This window comes from Notothenia coriiceps, unplaced genomic scaffold, assembly GCF_000735185.1.
Source record: "Notothenia coriiceps isolate Sejong01 unplaced genomic scaffold, NC01 NC01_scaffold00023806, whole genome shotgun sequence".
Lineage (NCBI taxonomy): Eukaryota > Metazoa > Chordata > Actinopteri > Perciformes > Nototheniidae > Notothenia > Notothenia coriiceps.
The window spans coordinates 232,598-256,408 of NW_011356507.1; the positions used below are offsets into that span (position 1 = coordinate 232,598).

The 23,811-nt window shown below is 40.2% G+C and overlaps 1 protein-coding gene across 1 annotated transcript in view; it reads left to right on the forward strand.

Moving 5' to 3' along the window:
• The first annotated feature begins 4,669 nt into the window (after positions 1–4,669).
• Positions 4,670–23,811, forward strand: part of LOC104954767 (protein phosphatase 1 regulatory subunit 1A-like) — a 25,387-nt gene continuing 6,245 nt past the window's right edge. Inside the window, exons 1-6 of the mRNA XM_010781962.1 lie at positions 4,670–4,789; positions 4,939–5,046; positions 15,477–15,537; positions 20,387–20,424; positions 20,600–20,663; positions 21,989–22,183. Coding sequence (XP_010780264.1) covers positions 4,966–5,046; positions 15,477–15,537; positions 20,387–20,424; positions 20,600–20,663; positions 21,989–22,183 — 439 coding nt within the window. The 5' untranslated portion in view covers positions 4,670–4,789; positions 4,939–4,965. The remainder of the gene's footprint in view (positions 4,790–4,938; positions 5,047–15,476; positions 15,538–20,386; positions 20,425–20,599; positions 20,664–21,988; positions 22,184–23,811) is intronic.

The window sequence follows — 23,811 nt, forward strand, 5'->3', positions numbered from 1 at the left end:
TACCCAAGTGGACGAGAGGGTGGCCTCCCTGTGCCTGCGGGTTATGGGGTGGAAAACTCTGACTGTTGTGTTTGCTTATGAACCAAACAGCAGTTCTGAGTATTCAGCCTTCTTGGAGACCCTGAAAAGAGTCCTGTATGGAGCTCCTGAAGGGGACTCCTTAGTCCTGCTGGGAGACTTCAGAGCACATGTGGGCAATGATGGAGACACTTGGAGGGGCGTGATTGGGAGGCCCCCCTGATCTGAACCAGAGTGGTGGCTTGTAACTGGACTTCTATCCTACTCATGGATTGGCCATAACAAACATCATGTTCGAACATAAGGATGCTCATAAGTGTACATGGTACCGGCAGGGCCGTCCCTGGCCAACTTGGGGCCCCAAGCGACATTGTGAGATGAGGCCCCCCCCCACCAACCGACAGGAGTGAAAACTCACGAAAAGCACGAGAAACAAATCCGTTTTCCTGACGTTATTTTTTCCTGGTTTATTATTATTATCAACACAGTTACTTTTTTATACAGTGAGGTAAATGGTAAATGTGCATGTATGTCGTTCAGTATGCGTTTACAGGTGAACACGTCTGCATTTCCTACCAAATACTAGCCTCAAAAAGATTAAAATATAATGAATCCAAATAAACTACTTCTACTAATAATCATAATCAATTCAATTATATAAATACTATGTTACTTTATTATAATATAATTGTAATATAGTCAAGACAAAACATGCTTATTACATGCTCAAAAACTGATATTTCTTAAATCTTTATTCTGTAATTCTGTAATCTATATTCTGTCAGCAATGTATCAACAACTACACACACATTTCTATCAATATTTCTCTGTGTTGTGGTTGACATGATGATGACGACTGTTAGGAGTTAAGGGGAGAGGCTGAGCATCACCATGAAATGTGCAAATTGCGCGGAGAACTGCGCACAATCCGAGCTCATAAGCCGAGCTCATAAGCCGAACTCATAAGCCGAGCTCATAAGCCGAGGCCCCCTGCGCGAGGCCCCCTGCGCGAAGCCCCCAGCGCGAGGCCCCCTGCGCAATGTGAGGCCCCATGCAGCCTGCATGATCGGCCTGTAGGGAGGGACGGCTCTGGGCACCAGAGCACCCTAGGCAGAAGGTCCATGATCAATTTTGTTATTGTATCATCGGACCTGAGGCCGTATTTTTTGCGGACCACTCGGGTAAAGCAGAGGAGCGGAGTTGTCAACTGGATCGCCATCTGGTGGTGAGTTGGGTCGAGTGGCAGGGGGGAGCGCCTGGAATCCTGGTTTGCCCAACGGGTGTAGTGGCGGGGTGAACATGGGAACGTCCTGGGAGGAGTCCCAAAGTTATTTAATTAACACTAATTTTACCTAATATATCACTATTTCACATGACTTTGCATCATAGAGTCTCTTATTGGCACTATTTCAACTTTTTAGGAAACTATTTTCTCTTATCATGTGTATTTTTACTATTTAGCCTACTTGGGAAGCTATTATCTGTGTTTTTGTTGTTGCCACTGTTGGAGGAGCCCTGGTGACACAAGATTTTCAAGTCCCGACCATAAACTAAAACTGTAGGCCTATGTTTCCGTTTGATCGGCGCCTGTAGGGAGGGACGGACCTGGCTTTAGGGACTAAGGGTGAGAAGTTCAGTCATCCGTGTAGGGAGCTCCGGAGTAGAACCGCTGGCTCGTGTTCGCGTTGAAAGGAGCCGGTTGAAGGATGGTTCGGGTACTGTAGTAAGGATGGCCACCCGGGCGCCTCCCTAAAGAGGGAGGTGTTCCAGGCACGTCCAGCAGGGAGAAGACCGAGGGGCAGACCTAGGACCAGGCGGAGGGATTATATCTCTTCGGCTTGCCAAGGGAAGCGCCTTGGGAATCCCCAGGCAGAGCTGGTTGATGTGACCAGGGGAAATGGAAGTTGGGGGGCTTCTCTGCTGGAACTTTCTACCTGCGCGCAACCCGACCCACGGATAACGCGCGGGAGAAGATGGATGGATGATGGGATCTTTAGCTCTTTTTTAAGGCAGTAATCAAATTCAAATACGTTGCAGATCTTTCTCTGAGGGTTGTTTAACGGATTATTGAAAAAAGCTTCCAGTGGCAGTGTATGAATGCACTGCACTACAGACAGTTAGTCAAAAAACTAAACAAGAAACCTTGTGCCATCTTCCTGGGTAACACAATACTGTATTAAATTTACAGGAATAACTCTTGATCTGAATTGTGTTTCAAGTTCTTCTTAATTTATGGGCACTGTTTTCACTTTTTATTGACGCGGCCGAGTTAGCTAAAAGCTCAGGAGATTATGGGATGGTCCAGGATTTTTTAAACATAGTATGATCATATACTCCTCAATCAGGCAGCCAGCAAGTTTCTATTCAAATACCTTACAACAACCAATTAAAAATGAATGGAAACCAAAATGACAGTCTCGAACAGCTTGTGAAAATAACATGCAAATGTTTACTTGTAGGCTAAAGTATGAAAGGTTACATTTTTGGCTGGGACATATGGAGGCAGTTTATCTTCATGTTAATTGTTTTGGTTTGATGAAGTAAGTGTTTATTGTCCTTAAGGCGGCCATTTATCGTTTCTCGTACAAGGTTTAACACTATACAGTGCTTAGAAATAACACAAAATAATAAAAGAGATTGTGTTTTGAGTCTAAAAAGGCAAACAGTACACGCCTCTAGCATGGAAGCATGATGAAAATTAATAAGTTTGGCAGGGGCTTGTTAAACATAACATGATTAGAAGGGACTTTGGATGATTGCAGAACGTCCGGCCACCAAGGCTGTTTTCATAAGTGAAAGATAATGCGTATACTTCCCCCCCACCCACCATTCCACGGCAAGATTAAATTTGGGGTTTTTTCTATATGGAAAATCGGCCCAGTATTTTATTTTTTAAATCCTGCTGACAAACCAACAAACCTAGCGGTAAACAAAACCTCCTTGGTAATGAAACAACATTCATTAACAGTTAATGGGACCTTAACCAATCGGTTGGAGACTAGATGCGTGGCTGTGGGCTGTTGTCTTTGAAGTTTGCTCAACCAGAGACACAAACACTATGCTGTTACTAAGAGATAACACCGACTGTACAATTATACTAATGTGTTTCCTTCAGGAAAGAGGTTGTATGGGAGAATAAGCAGCCAGCTGTTGTTGTTCTTTCTCTTTCTCTCTTTCTCTCTTTCTCTCTTTTTCTCTCTTTCTCTCCCACATTCAGAGCATGTGGTCCTTTATTAACACACATCTCTGCTTGAAAGAAAGACACACAATTCAGGAAAATCTTATCAAACTGATACATTTTCATTCCTTCCTTCTTAGCTTGAAAAAAATAACCTGATGGTTTGTTTAAAGCTCTAGCAGAGCACCATCATGGCTGAGTCAAAAAAAGAAAAAGAAAAAAGGATTCTGATGTTGTCTTCATTTATTACATGGATATAGAGGAAGGGAGTTATTGAGGTCAGTCGAAGAAAATGTCTTCTTTTTTTCCAGCTTACTGTAGACTTTCCTATTCCATCCAGTTACAATCAATGAGGAGATATAGGCAAAAAAAGTCGACTCGACTCTCAAGACACAAATTTAAAGTCCCCCTGTGGCCTTGTGGGGCTTGTGCCATATGGCCGAACTGTGCCTGGTTTGATTCCAGCTGGGAATGTTTTGTTGTTTGGAGAAACACCCTCCTTCTTCTCTTGCTCTTTCTCATATTTCCTGTCTGTCTCATCTGGCAAAAATGTCCTAATGTCCAATGTATGTTGCTTATACATGCAGTCAGAGAACAGTATATACTGGTCTTAATGTGTCATCCTCTCTAAATCATCAAATCATCTTACCAGTCAGGCAGTGGCTGGATGAAACGGCTAAGATCTGTTCATCAATTTCCAAAATGAGCTTCACGTTTCTAAAATTAATGATATTGAATGAAAGTTTGATTCTTAACATGATTGAACTATGGAATTCAGGTTAACATTTATCTGACTCGTTTGCTTACAAAATGATATTTCTGGGGATGTCATTTTCAGGTTTTTTCACATTAAACCCTCAATATGCACTGATTATCTGACACATACAGCAGCCATATGTCTCTTTGCTGGTGTCAGGTATCAGGGCCCAGCAGTGTGTGATGTAGGGACACTCAATCAATACAGATTGTGCTGGCCATGCTGCAGCGAGGACAAGCCTGGTCAGATGTATAACAAAGATCAGATGAGCATTTCACAGCTTATAAGCTTTACAGTTTGAGCCAATAATGTATCCTTCAATAAAACATAGGAAATACCAACATGTTGACTGTGACTTACAGATAACATTTTAAATGTGTAGGTACATAACTTAAGTGTGGAAGATTGAGAGAACCTCTTATATTACACAATGGGTGGGAAGCTGATTTAAAAAAGACTTTCTCTTAAAGCAGAGGCTGGATCAGGCATCTTTTCCTACCCATCTAATAAATAGGGAAAAGAGAGAGAAAGAGAATATGTCTTTGTCATCCTCTCTCTCCCGTCTGTGCAGTGGCTGCTGCAGAACAGCCCTGATCTCAGACATCCAATACAGAGAGAAGGAAATGTGAACAGGGGGAGGGCCTTGCTAGAAAGGGAGCCAGGCTCAGCCTATGAGAGTGAAGGAGAGGTGTTTCAGCCCAGAATGCCCTTGCCTCAGCGCTGAGAGCAGGGGGAGACAGAGAGGAAGAAGAGTGAAGCCGGGATAGAGACACCAGCAGGTGCAGAGGGTAGAAACAAGCAGGGTGCCAAAGAAAAAGCTAGGAAATCAGGGAAAAGTGAGTTAAAAGTAAAAAAAATAGTCAGACAGAAACTATACCATCATCTTAGTTTTTATAAGCTGGAGCCCACTTATTTTCAGACAACCTTCTGAGCTATTTACCCTCATTTACTTAACGGATTCTCCCTCCTCCTCTTCTTCATTCAGTCATCCTCTGTGACAGTCAGAGCCACCATGGACACCGGGAGCCCCAGGAAGATACAGTTCACCGTTCCCCTTCTGGACACACACCTGGACCCAGAGGCAGCAGAACAGGTGAGGGGCAGAAAGTGGAGGATGGTTTAGTTGAGAGGGACTTTTAAAGGTTGATTTAATGTGTCAGTGGCTTGATTAGACTTCATCAAGATTATTGTGGAATGATTAGAAAGGAAATCAGAGTTTGTGCTTGTCACAAAAAACAGAGAAACATTTGTGCCAGCTATCAAAGCAAGTGCTGCAGTAATAACTGAGCATCTCAGCTGGAATAAAAAGCGCAGTGTGCTGTGTCCAAAATGCATGATGACAAATTTCCACTTTGAAGGAACCACATATTCAGCTTCCTATTACTCTCTTACACATAATTAGCCAGGTATGTCTTTTGAATACAGCGCTAAAGTAATCATGATTAATTTAGGATTGATTCTTCCAGTTCCTCTCACAGCGAAGCAGGTTCTTGGAGACACAGTATGTCAGCAGTGATAAAAAGGGGTGTTGCAGTGAATGGATCTCCAAGGGTTTGTTGTTTTCGGTTTTACTGACTGGTTGCACGCACTGTACAGCAGTGAAATGCTGACAATAGCTGCTAAGTATCAAAAGATAAACTTGCTCCAAATCTGCTATCAGCAATGAAATACTTTTATCACATACATCTCAAATGGATCTAAATAATAAATTGTAACTGTGTTACGTAGCTGACTTCGAAGCACATTCCACTGGGGGAAGTCAGAAAAGATGGAAAGATATTCACAACTCAACATTAAGGATTCAAAAGAAAATAACTCTTATTACTGACTGAAAAACCCAGTGGGTGCTACTCATGTGTCTTTAGAGAATGCAGTTAACAGGTGTGTACCATTTTCTCGATTTTTATAAATATAACATAGGCAGGTCATTACTTACAAATGAGCCTCGAGTCAAAAGATTTATGAGTCTGGGTGCACTCGTTTTAGTATCTCCCTATTTCTGCTGATCACCCTTTTCCCAACTGTGACAGTAAGAAAAGAGATGTTGGAAAGACTGCTTTTAGCATGTATGTGAGTTTGCTTTTGAGAGGACATTGCACTGGATTGTTTGGGATAAAAGGCTCAGTTTGAGTTAGAGCTAATGAGTATTATTAGGCTCAAATGTGAGGAACACAATGAGCACACTGTTTAAATCCATGTCCTTCTCTGCACAAAAATTGGACTTGAGCTGGAAGTGAAATAACTTCCACTCAAATTGAAAGGAGAACAAGGAGAATGTAAAATGTTTACATTCTTTCTTGTGGTTTGCAATCTTTAAGTGTGAAAAGAAGTGATGTTATTTCATCTTGTGTTACCGTTGATACTTTTGACATTTCCCCAGTAATATCAAACTAGCTTTGCGTAGCTAGATATCTGCCAGCAGTTGAGCGTGCGTGATGGTTCGACGGCGTGATTATCCAAGCCTGGAACGTTTTGGTTTGTTCCAGTGTGGAACTAAGAAACATTATTGCATATTTTATTGTCTACTGTTATTTGAAACTCCGTGTCTGTGAATTGGTGCCCGTGGTACATTTTTAAAAAGGCCTTTTGTTACCGTTGATACCTTTGACATTTTCCCAGTAATATCAAACTAGCTTTGCGTAGCTAGATATGTCATGTCAGTCATTAATACTGACAATGGTCAGCGGAAAACAAGGTCAGAGTACAACAAAGTGTAACTTTGAGAGCACTCCCTGGTTACGCTTTTGCCCAGTCAGGCGGGACTGCTCTCTCCATAGCAACAAATACATTGACATCTACAAAGTGATATCAATGAATAACAAATAGAAAGATTACTTGTTTTCATAGGTATTCACTGGTTTTAATTGGACAAAACTAACCTATAGGCCTTATAGCAGTAATGTTCTCTTATAGCAGAGAAAGCGCATTTAACAGAATGAAAAACAAAGCAATTCTTTATCACAAATGGACTGACATAGAAGTTATAGTGATGTTTTAAAGAGAGTCCTTTGCTTACAAACCCCTTCTCATAATGATTGAGTGATACTGAATTTGTAGAACTGAATATGATTATATTCCTTGTAAATGTTTCATTTTTCTACTCGATATATTAACATTATCTTGTTCTATTTCTTGAGCTTCAGAATTTCTTTTGAGTGTTCTATCTATTTTAGCTTTCTGACTAGGGTTAATCTATTATCTACTGCTCTCAACAACTCTACAATGAAACGATTCGGTGGAAATTCTTGCAAGGAACTGGTCAAAGAGTTGTCCTTCCGAGTCTTTAATCATGTTTTGCAGAACAGGCAGAAAGAAAACAGAGAGCAATGTCTCTACAGCCAAGTGCAACTACTCGGACTGAAGAGTCTGCTTTTATACATTTCAATGATGCTCAGTCATGAGAAAATAGACTCTGTCAAAGGACAAAAGACCCATGACCATCTACCTGCAGTGGTTCCAAACCTGGGGGGCGCGCAGGGGGGGCGCGCAGGGGGGGCGCCAGGCCTCAGATGATTTGAGGCCAAATATCATATTTAGACTTTTTTTTCTTTTTAACTTTTTTCTTTTTTACATATAATTGTCACATGATTGTCACTAAAAGCCTTGTCTCTACATTGCAATAAAATATAAAAAATAATTGATTAATTAATTAAAATAAAAATTCAAGTTAGTAGCTAATAAAGGCATAAAAAAACAGAAATGTATAACTCTTTCTATAAAAATGTTTCTTCTGCCCGTAAAGTCTCCAAACCTGGCTTGTCTGGGTAAGCGCATTTTTAAAACATGGTCCTTGTCCATGCCGGTTTCAGTTGGATTATTTATCACAGTTGCTCCGATCAGATCGGTCTCCTCCATTTTGTAGATATTTACGACTTTTGAATCCACAACGCCCCCCCCCCTTGTGTGTGTGTGGGGGGGCGCAACTTCCAACAGGAGTAATTTGGGGGGGCTCTTGGGAAAAAAGGTTGGGAACCCCTGACCTAAGGGACAATATCTCAGCTACATTGATATACTATCTGTTGGCATGGCTTACAGAAGGTTTATATTTATTTATATTATTCATAAGACATTCTGTTATTTGGTAATCATCATTTCTAATACAATTGCAGGGCGTGTACTTCTTTCTGCTAACAAACCCATAATGCAATGATCCACTTTACGGATGCTAAACTACCACAGAACAACTTTACAACCGTCAGTGATGATTTATAAATGTATTATAGGATGAGAATCTGTACAGCGATTTGTCTCTACGGTAACCACAGGCATAGCCAAATCAGCCAGGACTGAAATCTTCCTGATTTAATGAATCTGCCAGCAGTTGAGCGTGCGTGATGGTTCGACGGCATGATTATCCAGGCCTGAAACGTTTTGGTTTGTTCCAGTGTGGAACTAAGAAACATTATTGCATATTTTATTGTCTACTGTTATTTGAAAATCCGTGTCTGTGAATTGGTGCCTGTGGTACCTTTCTAAAAAGTGTGTTTGTCTTATTATGTTTGCTTCTTTGAGTCTGCATTCTTGCAGTGCATTTGTCTCTACTGATTCTTCCTCTCTGTGCATGTGCCTGACAGATACAGATATAATTAAAGATGCTCTGGTCTCCCTGTCTGTACTGTTTGTGTCTGCGTGTCAGGGAGTTGGTGTCGTCTGTCTGTATTTATTTATTTGGCCACCCTTCTGCTCCCAGGCGGCAGCCATTCAATATAGGATCTTAAACTCCTCCAGCCTGGGGTTTACCTTTACCTCTTCTTCTTCAGCCGACAGATCCCCTTTTAGCTCCACAATAAATTCATTTTACCTCTTCTGCAAAGACTCAAGATTGTTCTTATTTTATCTGCCGCAGTAAGCATGACAATGGCTTGGCTGATTGCCATTGAGCCTGTAGACTTTTAGTTTAAAAAACCTGGGTGGCCTGATCGTGCATGGCATGCTAGTGCTTAAGTAGTTTTATGATGACAGCCAAAGAGCACAAAAGTCAGCTATAAAGAGAAGAATATAGAACATTTTTGTTTGTGCTTTTTTTCTTTGTGTTTGCAAGCACACTTGTGAATGTCACGCCAGGGGGCTTCACCAATGGTTCAGTAATCTCTGCAACCCGACCCCTCCCGACATGGTGAATCAGCTCCGTGGAGACCTGACCGTCATTCAGAACAGCCTCCCTGAGGTCGGACCCCCACAACAACAGCACACACTCATCCTCTTATCCGCACACAGCTACAGTGTGTGCCATCGTTATCATAACCTTACGATGGAGCTCACTGTGTTCTAACAAGCACAAACTGACTACCTATAGGCCAAGACCTGACGGTGACCCAGGATATAGTATCCAGATTATTTTTTATCAAATACTCTTCTTAGTAGTAGAATATTGTAGTGTTAGGAACAGGCTGTGTTACAGTTTGACTACTTGATAGGACATTTAGGAAATATAATTATTCTTTATGAATAACAATATCTTTAAACAGGAAGCTGGATCCAGGAGCTTTGCTTAGCTTACAAGTAGACTGGAGATTGGGACAGCGGCAGGCTTTCAGCAGACTCATATGGAAGAAAAGAGTCCTCATTATAAAGATTTAAAATGAGGTATAACATGACAATTGAGGTGCTTTACAGGTGCTGCAGCTGGTTGGCAAATATTATTATCTTTCTTCAGAGCAAGCTAGCTGTTTCCCCCTGTTTGCAGTCTTTATGTGAACCTATGTTACAATCGTGTGGATCAAGTTTGAATAATAATCCAACAGATGGAAGCCTTTTATTTGATCTTCTCAGCTAACTCTCTGTAAGAAAGAGAACACAAAACATCAAACCCTCTCCCAAAACAACCAACAGTGGATTTTTATTTCATTTTCCCATTTTTAAGGTGGAGGCCCCATGCCTGAGGAAATATATTCATAGATAAAGGCAGTATAGTGCTTGTTGAGATGATGAATCGTGACATTTTGAGGTGATGTTCCTCTTTTACAGACGTTTCAGGGCTGACAATGTCCTCCCTGATATTCCCCATGCTGATGTTTCAGATCAACTATGTCCTTGACTGAGAACATAACAATTACTCTGTAGCCTCGAGAGGGACATTTTCCAAGAAGACCTTACTTAATATGCAGTACATTCTAGTTATTATCACACCATGCATAGCTCTGACTCATTATGGCAACCAAGACCTATTAAACTACAACATATGGGTTTAAGCTGGATGTATATTAATTACTCTTTAACACAGACGAAAAAGCTTTATTGTTTTCGGGAAAGTTAACACTCAAGCTAATTTGTTAAAGGCTCGTGATGGTCTTGTTAAGTTGAATAACTCACGTTTGTCCTCACCTTTTCTCATGTAACGTTAAAAGTGAAAACATAGGCTACAATTTGAAAATAGAAATAAGTATGAGCTAAGCTAGACAGGGTTATATTAGATCAAAGTGAGGGACTGAAATTACTTATCAAGGACCCATTCATTACAATTCTAGTTCATTTACACTTCGGTTTCTCCCTTTGTCAATCACCAGGCACATGAACAGGTTAACAGGCCTGAGCAGATGCAGGCTACATTCATTAAAAAAATAATGTCAACCCCTGATTGAACAGTTTATTTTATTATAAAATGCCGCTTCTTGCCTTTGTTAAAGCGGGTGCATTGCCACTTGACTCTGCTCCCCTAATGTAGCTGGTAGTATGATACTCATTGAGAGACGATGATAAGAGGGTTGTTACAGGATGGGAAGACAAAGGATTCATAGAAAATGACGGGGAGATAGAGGACCAAAAAACAGAGATAAAATAAAGTGGATGTCACTGATCCGGGTTTTCAATGTCCTTGGAAGACAGTGAATTCCCTAATGAAAGCATTCAGCTAGAAAGACCACCGTTGGAGAAGTCTGTGAGATTTTAAGCCTGAACAATTCAACGATCATATTTCCAATGACAGAATGAGAAATCACATGATTATGTGTCTGTGCATTGTAGTGAGTCTCTGACAGCTCCGTACTGCTTCAGCCAACCTAATAACAAGGTGTGGGAAAGATTTCTTTAACCTTTATTCCTGCAGCAATTTACTGGGTGTGAATGCCTTTTTTCTGATGTATGGTGCTGACTGGTGCAAACACATTGTTATAATGAAGGTCACAGGGCAACACTGATAGCACAAGTATTACAAAATGACCACTGATTTTTTCAAAGGATGAACAGGGTTAGGAGGTAAAGGCTTTACACGTCAGAATTTCCCAGAGCACACTTTGACCTTATTTTTAAACCTCTTTTACCTCCATTAGCTTTAGGTTTGGTTATTTCACGGTAAAAAAATGATTCCTAGTGACAAATCTGCTTCAAGTAAGAAAGCCTGAACAATAGCTGTAGCTCCAGCAACACTGCTAATTAACTTCCACTGGATTTAAGTTAATGATAGTGGGCATTCAGTACAAAACAACAACTAGAATGTTAAATATCAGCACTGGGACAAGTGCATGTTCTTTGTTGGGTGCTGCTGCACATCCTGGCCTCAAAACACACACTTCAGATAGTTACAAAAAAGTGCTTAAAATCCTAATTATACAATTATGCCATGTTTCAAAAGTTTACATGAAACATAAGATCTGTTCTGGGTTTAAGAGACTCCAGCAAGTATGAGAAAATGCAAAGGTTGTTCATAAGCTTCATATATGTGATTAGTGTTCAGGGACCTTTAACGTAGTATTTAAAGGTCCCTGAAAAATTCCCCCCCAAAAATATTTTAGGCTAAATAAATTGCTTCAAATATTCTTTTGTACAGACTGCATTGGAGTTTGTGTGGCCCGAAACAATTCAGAGGTAAAGCCAATGTCAACCAAGCATGAGTGTTAAATATGAAACAGGGCTTTGACTCTCGCTTGACTTGACCTATATTTTCGAGCCAAGGGCATTTTGTCTGCTGCCGCACACATGAATATCAGCATGCATAGCTCTCCCTGCCCACCCATCACTTTCAAAGGCTGTTTTTGTTCGTTGTTGCGATAAGTGACGGAACTGCATTTTAAATGGTCAGTGGGTTGAAAGGGAGGCATGGTGGTTTGAGCGGTGGGCCTGTCCAGTGAGCGGTGGTATTTGTGTGAGGGAGGAGCAGGGAGTTTGCTCTACTGCCAGCTGAGGAGAATAACAATGACTCCAGGCATAATCAGTTGTACACAGCCATGGCTCGCTGTGCTTTGATTTGAGACGGTTTCAAGAACAGCAACAAAACACATACACATGGCTTAAATATAAGGACATGGATTTATAGTATACAACAACAACAGAAAAACCTGACAAAAAAAACGCTGGCAAACAAACCTGTAACACAGGACCTAGAGATAACCGTAGTGTCACCCCATGTGTCCCCCACAGGGGAGGTCAATAACCTTGAATCCAGCACTGCAAAGCACAGGCATATGTAATATTCTTCTTTGATGTGATACAGCTGTAAAGACTAAACCTGGCCAATGACAAATATTTTAGACTGGTGTGGTTTGATTGAAGTCAGTTTTGAAGTGATTGATTACTGATAAATGTTTATGTAAAAATAGGTAGATTGTTAGGATCACCATTTTCAAAAGATACTTGAAGCTGTATATAAATAATCAGGGCTGTAGATGTTAGTGTGTTACATTCAGGTGTTCTGCCATTACCGTGTTACGCAAAGGCAACTCCAGTCATTACTTGAGATTGCATTTTGTTTCCCCAGTAAAAATGTAATTTACGTGTATAGAAAAATGGTGCCCTCTGTTAAAATAAACAGTGACACTCAAACATGGAGACAGTAAAAGGACAGTGGTGTCAATTTAGTACCTCATCTTGGTTTACTATCTAAGTAATGTGCATATAGCTGAATCATATGAAATAATTGTTTTTTTTTGCCCATGGTTGCCACCAATTTGCTGGGGATGTATTTGCATTTACACTGTCTTCTTTTTTTTTGCACTTTTATTGTCATTACACAGTACAGGTACTATGTAATGAAATGGTTTCTCTGCATTTGACCCGTCCTAGTGCCTAGTGCCATTATGAACGGCGCCCGGAGAGCAGTGTAGGGAACGGCACCTTGCTCAGGGACACCTCGGTAGCACTTGGTCTTGCCGGGACTTGAACTGTTGACCTTCTAGTTGCCAAGCCAAGTCCCTATGGACTTCGCCACCACCACCACCCACTTCTGGTGAAGATGCAGGTGCAAATGCAGCTTGAGCAATTGAGCATGCTCCCTATGTTTATGTCGACATAAACACAGACCTACTCCGAGAGATATTAACAATAGCATCGGATACCGAAAGGCAGCAGCGCCAAGAGGAACCTGAATAGTTGACATGCAAACCCTTTGGATAAATGTCAAAAGCTGTAAAACATCTCTGCCTGCTAAAGAAAAGTCACTCATTGCCTCTTCTTATTCACACTTCCTTCCTGTACTCTACGTCTGATTTAAAACGTAGTGAATATGAAGGCTCTTATGATCTGAATATGCAATAAGACTGTGCATTTGAAACACTGACTGCTGATTTTTCAATTCATCCTGCAGAGTCTAATGTAATGTTTTTGTTATATGCGTTTTAGGTTTCCTCACACATTTTGTTGAGCAAAGCAAAGCCTCAAAGTCAAACATGCACACTAGCTGATTCTCCTCTGTCTCTTTGTAATACATTGATCTTGAAATGTCCCCGCCACTAAAGGACTCGTATCTATTTGATTTGCATTGTAAACTCACAGTACAGCTCAAACCTTTATCTTTAGTTTGTCATCTTGACAGAAAACAGTTCAACGGATTTCGTCGTATCATGAAATACAATGTGATGCTACACGGTGAAGGTGGAGGTTAAACTATCTGGCTGACTACAGAACACTACACAGCTTTTTAAATGCACAAGCAGCATTTAGAAAAAGATGCATGGCGGACTGGACCTCGCATGCCAACCGGCATTAGTCAGCAACCCTGTCAGCTATGTATGTGTGTGTGTGTGTGTGTGTGTGTGTGTGTGTGTGTGTGTGTGTGTGTGTGTGTGTGTGTGTGTGTGTGTGTGTGTGTGTGTGTGTGTGTATTGACTTTCTATCTAAATCCCTATATCATGGCCTTTTAGGTTTATATAGCAATAAAATGGAAAGTAATCATCCTAATCCTGGATTCCTTTCCTCCCAAAAAAGTATTTGGTTGCAAAGTTTTGGAGACGTAGATGCAAAACCAATCTCATTTGTCATTTGCAGAACCTGACGAGGCCTATTTAACAGCAAAACTATCCATCAACCCTGTTGAACCCTGTGATACAAAATATATTTGAGATCATGGGAGAATAAAGTAAAAATCTGAAAAATGCAGATGTGCTAAGCTTTTTGATAGAAAGACTAAGGTGAGAAGTTTTACAGGAATGTAGATGAAAGTATTTTTCAATTACTGAAAAATAAATGTATATCAACAGACATATTTTTGGACAATTCTTATTGCAAAAAACCGGGCAAGGGGACATACGGTGCTGATGTTTTTGTTTTGAGACAGACAGATTTTATGTTGCATAGGAGCAATATAAAATGTATTACTGCTGCTCCTGGTTAGGGTTAAGTTATCTTTTCTTCTTAATTTGTTCACTTCCCTTCTCTCTATTTGAGTTAAACATAAGATAAAATAGGATAAGATAAGATAAACCCTCATTGATCCCCATAAGGAAATTCAGGTGTTTTAGCAGCAACAACAATAATAAGGTCAGGTTGAATTCAACACGTTTTAAAGTTGTAGAATGCTTCAGGCTCATTAGCAATCCGGGCACCAATCTTTTTGACCTGATTCAACTTTCTTAATTGAAACTAAGAAAATCCTGAGATCACCCAAAACCATCTTGGACACTAACAGACATGTTGGCCTGTTTGCATTTCAAATTAAAGGTTATATAACTCTTATTTTTTACATCTACCTGGAGTGTTTCTAACAGCTCTACCGCAGGTTTGGACTCTCTTCTGCACCACTTAGTGCAGTACTCAGGCTCTTTCATGTGTTATCCCAGAATAGTCCAAAGCTGCCACACTCCACTAGTCATGAGCCATGATGCAAGTGCTGTATAGGTGGTGGCAGGCTGCACTGCGCTCACTGTGAGACCCAGCCCTGCTCAAACAGCTCAGGCATCTTCACAGAGAACAAGACACAATTATGGATCAGTCTTTGTTATGGGCTGCCAGCATCATGAGAGAAAGTGGATGCTGAGCTGGTCATATGGCCTGGTACCAGGGAGCAGGGCTACACTCTCACTGACTGGCTGAGCAATGCAAAAGTGCACATTTCAAAGCACTGTTAATCATTTTGATTGGTTTGGTTAATATAACCCATTACAGGTTAACGTTGGTGTGAAATTACAGCCTGGAAGTGCTTCAGATTTGTATCAGTCAATATTTCACTTCAAACTTAACGACTATAGCAGAAGCTAGTCGAGCAAAGTTATAGGATGATTTTTGGTTCAGAAAGCTCTACTGTTATATCGGCAAACATTTGTGATAAAAATAGTTTTTTTCCCCACTTAAAATCAAACTGTTCTACTTTTTCAGATCAGAAGACGCAGACCCACACCTGCCACTTTAGTGGCATCCAGTGATCAATCATCACCTGGTAAGGCACACACGCATGCAAGCACACACACCCCCCCTCAGTAAGGTCTTTGTATTGATTTGCATTCTATATCTCAAAGCCTGGATCACATACTTTTATTTGGATATCATCTGTTTTGGATTTCCGTTCTCAGTTACTTGCTACAATCTGAGGACATGGTCGAATTGATAAAGTCTTATTTTTTCCAAATGATCAAAGGTTTAAATCAAACCTACTGGTGAGTGAGCATACAGACAGAATAGCAAATATATTCTTAACCAAGCACCACACAACAACAAGTTAGCCACAATTTGCTTCACAATATTTCAGACATTTCTATTTCTTATTTGTATTTCTGTGATGCAGCATCTGAAGTCATTTATGCAGAAAATGAACTCTCCTGCTGCATTAGAGCAACAAAAACAGCTGTGTGTGTGTGTCCTCTCATGGGATTGTAATGATCAAACACAACCGTGCCCCTTTCAAGATGTATCTTCTTTTATGAGTCATCCTGTGGTTCCGTGCTTCTCTGCCTGCCGCTGCTGTGCTTTGCCATGAGTGTGTAATGTGACCCAAATTAATAGAAGATAAGCTGCTGAGATAAGGCGGTGATTGTACATTTCCCAAGGTGAGAAAACAGATGGTATTTTTTATGACTTACTGAAAATTTGAAGCATTCTTGAGCATACCAGCAAAGACGGCATAATATATAACTCACATCATTTTATATCTGAGAGTTGAGTGTTTTTTTATCTTGAAAACAACTGTCCTTCTAATTGGGTGTGATTATTTCCTGGGATCTGTTTGCTTAATGTGTGTCTCTGCGTGTGAGTGTGACTACATGTGTCTGTGATTGATTCAGTAATTGGACTCTGAGCTTGTGGAGTGTCTCACAGTCAACCTTGATCTCTGCATTAAAGTGCAGAGAACACCCTCAACAATCCTGCCTGCTTAGTACATCAGAGGCTGGAAGAGAGAAAAGAAGAAGAGACTTACAGTAAGATACATTAACATTAAGTAGAGATCTATTTGAAGAAGGGAAGGCATTGGAAAAAATAAACTGAGAAAAAGTATAGAAGATTACAAGAAAAGAGGATGTTTATTTTAATTATATATATATATATTAGGTCATATTCATTTTACACAAGGTTTAAACTTAACTCTGTCCCTTATTTGTTGTTGTTTTGTGTTCTGCCTGAAAATAAATTAAAAGACAACAATTCTTTAATCTTTAGATTGAATTTCTTTAAAAACAAACATCTCTTTTGTAAGGGTTCATTGTGCAGTGCAACTATAACAGTTTCCTGTCTGGAATTGATACATTTATCCAAACTAAGTGAATCTATTTTCAGATTTTTGGTGACGGTAAAACATGTTTGCTAGAAGAAAGTCGTCGGACTTCTTTATTTTTAATTTATTTTTATTTCTTCTAGCACTGAGATGAATCTTGAGTGCGTCTCAAAAAAGCCATGCCATGGAAATATTCTGAAGACAAAAACAATCAAGCATCAAATCTGAAACAGAGATCGACCAGAGACCCAGACAGTGTGAGAGAGAAGGGGGATTGGGAGGAAGAGATGATGATGATGATGATGATGATGATGATGATGATGATGGAGATGAGATGTGCTGGTGCAGTAATGGTGTGCTCCACATGAGACAGAGCCCTGCCGATTGCTCTGTCCTGTGCACTATGAACCCTAATAGCACATCTGAGTAAAGCACCAGATGTACAGGCAACTTAAAAGCAGGCTATGGGCTTAATAATGAGGAATCAGAAAATGTTAGAATTGGTCTGATTTGATCTTCCCTAACGAGGAAAAGTCAGGTCTTCAAGATAAAAAAACACTTTTTAAAAGGTATTTTATTATACAACCTGAAACATGACTAGCCTCTGTTTTGGTATTTGCATTTCCTGATGAGCTGCAGCAGTGCACCACACATGAAAAACTACTAATGGCTCAGAAAACGATCACGTTAAGTTGTGTTCTTACAGTGAGACGCTTCATCTCTACAGGCACCAGCAGCAGCAGCTCTGTGGAGGGGCGAGCACGGCCATCTGAAACACTTTGGCATATAAAGAATTGAAGTAGATGTTACATCATTTCAAATAGCGTCGTATTGGCATTGATACATGTATGGATGTGTTTTACACTAAATGTATGATGAAAGTGTTCATTTATTTTCAAATGTATGCTGCATTGATTATATCTGATTCTCTTCTGCCAAGCAAACTGCTGTTTCATCTTTCTAAATCTTTAAGTAACTTTAATGTACATGTGCAAGAGGACATTTGTTGTCAATAATACTGTATGCTTGCCTTCCTCAAGCAAAAGTAGCAGCTGCAGCTTGTCAGCCCTGCACACAAATACAGTCTCTAGTTACAACTACAGGCACTAACATGATTAGCATTTGTAATTCTTTGCTCTTGTTGAACATATGAAGTCTGTGTTTAAAGATCTTGCTTCTTTAAACACAATGCTGTGCAAATGGACCATTTCTTTGCCCTTTGCACAGCCACAGTAAACAACATCAAAAGAGTAACACCTATTTTAAATGCAAGACTGCAGGACTGAAAATATAAATTGACACCATGCTTCAGGCAGCCAAATTAGAGCGCCTTGGCTGAATAAGGAGTCAGAAGAGTGTCTCTGTTCTCATCTGGCTTTGTGTCAGACAGCCAGTCCGCTGGGAGTTGCAGTGATAGACTCATCACTGCTGGAACAGCCTCTTTTCTCTCATTGTGCAGCACAGATGGGCTCGATAAACAAAGAAAACAATCTGAAAATCTGCCGTGTGAAAGCCCAATTTAATGTTTGTGACCCAAATGATATTTCAAGTATGTTATCTACTACTGCTCCTGTTACCACTACTCTCAGTTGTAACAAAGTCTGTTTTTTAAATGAAAGAACAGCTGCTTACTGTAATAAGCTGTTATGTCCCTATCTGGAGTATATTGATCCAAGTTCATTATTAGGGTCAACACACCTTGTACTTTAATTACAATTACTCTCTTACTCAGTGGTACTTAAAAGCCTCATAAAACTGCAGATAAAACTGCTACCATTACAGGAGGGGAACGGGTTTGCTATATATTATTCATACAAGAAGATACAATAAAAAAAAAAAAAAATTATTAGCTAATGATCTGTTAATGTCAAAAACTGATTAAAGCAATGAAAAAAGTGAAGTTTAAACTACAACTTAATACGCTAACAATGATCACTACACAACAATGGCATGTATACAATAAAAATGTATCCTACAATCTACCTACTCTAAAGAATATTATGCATATACTTGATACACATGCATCTTTTCATATACAGAAACAAGTGTGGTTCATTTTTTTATTTAAATGAAAGTGTACAATCATTTTTTTTCTTTGTGTATTACAAAGATACAAATTATGCTGTCTTTTTGCAAATAACTAACTTTGGCACTCCTTGCGAGAAACTCTAATTTCAGAGTTATATAGTTTGGCAGCTGGTGTCAAATACCAGATGACAAGTCTTAAGCTTGACTCTGTAACTTGAAGGATAATAATGGCCCATTTCCCGGGATTGATTTGAACCCAGATCCATAATGGTTGTATGAACTCCCGGGAGATGCTGAACATAAGATTCAGTTTCGAGCGTTGCTGTAAACACGCGGCGCATAGAGATGAATCCCTCTTTAAATGAACGACTTTAGTGTTAGGGTTTAATATACCGCTGGGTTTGTGTTTGGTGCAGAGAGAGAGCTCGAGAGAGAAAGAGAGAGAGCGCTAGAGAGAGAGAGAGAGAGAGATGAATAAAGAAACAAGCACATCACTGGCATTTCGAACAGCCTTGCGCATACTTTTAAGTAGAAATAATATATGCACACACACACACACACACTCACACACTCACAGTGCCTTCCTAGTGCCTGGGGATGCATAGGTTGCCAAGCAACACGGTTGTGTCCTAGAAAAAAGTTACGAGGCTGAAAAGGCAGAGTTGGCTGCAGGTTCAACGCATCACTACTGATCGCGGTTAATGGTTTCACTGTAATCCAGTCAACTGTCTTTATGTTTCTATTTTAGTCCTCTCATATAGTGAACACAGAGTCCTGTTTCACATATCGACTACGGATGATAAATCTTTATCCAGTGGGAGTCACATGAGCTTTACGTGGGTGTAGCATCATGTGGGAGTTTCCTTCTTTAGCTAAAAAAGTACATGACTGCTTTAACTTGCAATCATGTATCGGTAAACCTATCCAAAATGAATGCAGACATACTGCCAAAAAACAGTATTGCAATACATAGAGAGGATTTTTTAGCCTACCCTCAGTGATATAAATAGGCTGGACAAAATAATAGAAACACTTACAGTACAGCGTGACATGAAGGAACTGTTGTATTTGTTTTAGCCAAGTGTACCTAAACACTGCCAACTGACTGTAAATCAAATAAGCCCCAGACTGTATTTCAGTATGCTACACACCTACTCTCCCATTGGGAGTTTGGAATAAACACTGTATTACTGTTTTAATCATCAGCAGTCAGCTGCATGAGAGGGTTTAAAAAGATGAGTGGATTAGCATCCTCTTTGTTTGCAAACAAAAAGAGTAAGTTGTCACTCATCTAAGAGCTGAGTATGAAAAAAAACATAATTCTGCCCACCATGCTTGATAAGATATGAGAAAACACTTAGTGCACTGGCTTCAGTGTGTCAGAAAACCATCTGGCAAGAGGTCACCTTCGCTCTCTGGAGACACAGCAGCTACACTGACTATTATTCACATTATTCAGTCTGCCCAATGTCAACTTGTTTATTCAGTTTTTGCTTTAAATCCCCTATTTTTTGTCTCTTATTGTCCTTATTGATTGTTTGCTCTCTTGCAGAAATCGATGAAGATCGTCTCCCAAACCAGTTGTACAAGGTAATTTAATTCATGCTCCATGAGGGTCAATTTTAGTGGAATAAGGTTAGAGAAATATAATTATGCAAGTTATTTTTGTCTTGTCCTTTTTTAACTTAGTTCACTGTGTATTGAAATAATCTCCTTCATCTTAGTGCTCTCTGTCCAGCTGATTTAAAACATTGATGTTTTACAGGCAGCCTTGTTGAACTCCCCTCGACAACGGAGAAAAGGGCAAAAGGGAAACCCTACCATGAAAGGTAGAGTCGGTCACCTAGCTTTATGTGTGATGTTGACATTTTATGTGTTCAATCTCAATAAATATAGAAACCTGGTTAGAAAACGGTGGTGATGATTAAGGCAGCTGTCTTTATTCAAAATACTAAAGTCACGCATGTCAGGTCAAATTGAGCATATGTTCAAATTAAAAATAAAACTTGGAAGAGACATCTTGAATAAAAATATGATGAATCCAAATTATATAACCAGCCGGAAAATCATAAAAAAATATAAAGCGAAAAACCAAAAGTCATACGTAATGCAGTGTCAATAGTATTTTAAGAAAAACGTTTTATAAAGGCCAACCTATCTTTAATGGGACAAAGCTAGTATGTCCAATAAGAGTCTAAGTATCAGATGTCAGGAAATGTAAACTTATTAAGAGAAGCTGAGCTAATGGAAGTCTGGTTTACCCTGAGTGTCCGATTTCTACCTCAAGCCAATTAGAGCTTCAATTGCCTCAGCAAGGACTTATTATCCCCTATCGCCTAACAAGAATATGTCCAAATGTTCATGTCTTTAACTAAACAAGTGGGCCTGTTTGAGATTAGGGCATTTGATACCCTGCCCACCTAAAGCAAACCCGAAGTACAAACCAAAGAAATGCACAAAGCCGGATAAGAGATTAACTACTGGAATAAAATCTGTAGGCCGTTTGCAAATATTATCTTCAGTATCAATTTCCAATTAAGTACAAATACAGAATTTACTAATTTATGCAGGGCTTCAGAAAAATAAGTTCAAACAAACTACAGAAGCAAAGGAACAATTCATAAATCTGAGGCGCTAAAATGATAATTAATTAATGAACAGCTCCAAGTGTGATGAGTCACTTCTTAAAGGAAATCAGGGTGATAATCATTTCACTTTAGTTTCACACTGTAGGGAGAATAACAAACTGTGGATGAATGAGGTACAAGAGTGCAATTAAACTCTGATGTATCTGTACCTTCCCCCAAAACAGCTGGGTGTTGTTTAAACTTTGCTGGTTTATTCAAATGCTTAACCTACAATATTTTGTTTAAGTGTTGGATTTCCACCTCCATCTCTCTTTCATGTCTACTGTTCATACCCCGTCTATTCCATGAGTTCCCTTCCCTCTTAATCCAGTTTCCTGTCTCGCTCCTTCTTCTACAAACATTTCCCAAATGATTTGGTGCTTTTCACTTTCAGTTTCCACTATTTCTTCCATCCACTCCTTAACCCTCTGATCTTCCCCTCTCCTTCCTGTATCAACGCTTTCCTCCCAACCAACTTGTATTTCCCTGATCTCTCACCTCTCTTATCTCCACGTCTCTCCTCACAGAGCTTCAGTTTATGGTGGAGCACCACCTGTACAGGCAGCAGCAGGGGGGGGGGGACGAGTGCTCCTCAGAGAGCTGCCTGTCGGATCGTCCCAGCCCCGACTCATTCCCCCCCGGGGAGGAGCTCCCACACGACGATGAGGCCACTGCAGAGGCCACTGCAGAGGCCTTTGAGAAACTGCGCTGCCAAATGGAGGGTATGTTTGGAGTCTGTGAAGAAGAGGATTTCATTTGCAACTGTCTACTCAGCAATACATCTCCTTAAAAAATACAATAATGACTCTCAAAAGACACTGCAACTTACAATTTAGCTGGGTTGGAGGAAGTACTAGGTTCCAATACAACAATGTTGAAATACCACATTACAAAGTCCTGCAAAAAAAAGCCAACAAGAAAAGATGTAAAATAAAAAGATATTAAAAGATTGACATAGATGTTGATGATGCGGTATACAATGAAAGAGAGCAGATGGAAGGCGAGGAAAGAGGGAGAAAAAGCTTAGTGAAATATTTTAAGGTAAATGGATGAAACAAAATACAGCTTATACATTTTAAGGTTGTAAAAAGAGAAAAAAAAGAGGAGAATTAAAAGAAGTTAAACAAAGGTTTCTGGGAAATGGAAAGGAACACTTATATGACAAATATGCTTATTCGCTTTCTGGCAGAATATTGGATCAACACCACTCACACCAACTTTTACATGCTAAATTATGAAGCTACGGCCAACAGCCCACTGTCTTATCTTTACATAAAGACATATCAGAAACAGTTACAAGAAAAAATCCAACCAAGAACCTAAAAAGCTCACAATTTAATTTTTTTTAATTCATTTTATCCACAAAAAAAATGGGTACCACTTTACAATAAGACTACCCTTATAAAGGATTCATAAAGGGTTTATAATTAGGTTATGAATTAGGTTGTAAACACTTTATTAATCATTAAGAACCATTTATAAACCAGTTATAACATAGTTCTCATTCGTAACACTCCGTTCGATGTCTCACTATGGGATGCGCCTCATCGCGGAGCAAACAGAAGCATCAATCTCATTACGCCAATCCTGATTGGCTGGTGATCTTGACGTCAGCGTCAGGGAATCTACCCCCTATAAGTAGCTTGCGCTACGCCGCATGCATCATTCAAACACCTCTTCTCGCTTCAGAGCACATCTCTATTGGTAGCCGGGCTAGCTCACACAGTCCACAGACGGAACCAAGCTATCCAAGCTAACTTCGGTCGACGGGCGCTCGCCGGCTACTTCTATATATACTTCTGCAAGAAGACTGTTAATACTAACACACCAGTTAGTGTTGCAATCTACCTCGCCGTTTCTTTCTTCGGAATTAAAGGTAAGGTTTAGATTTTTCAAGCTGGTAACACACCTGTTACTAGCTTGCCTTTCCTCACTACCGACACCAAGGTAGCGGGGACGGTTTTTTCTTTTTCTCTCTCACACCAGATAAAAAGGGTATTAACACACCAGTTAATATTCTTTGAGAATAAAATTCTACACAGTCGTTTTTTCTCCGGATTAACGACAGGTGGGGAAGGATTTTTTCTCAGCAACGTACCTGTTACGAGCGGGTCCTCTCCACGCCGTCACCACGGCGAACGAGATGGACGCTTCTCTCCCTCACACCAGAGGAGTCAGGGACTCGGAGGCTCGGCTCTGCGGCTGCGGGTTGAAGATATCAGGCACAGACTCACACCAGGTCTGCTCGTCCTGCCTCGGGCTGGAACACGCCCAGGAGGCTATCGACAACCCCGGCTCGTGCGGGCATTGTGCCGCTTCACCATCAAGAGCCTCCGCCGACGGCTGGCAC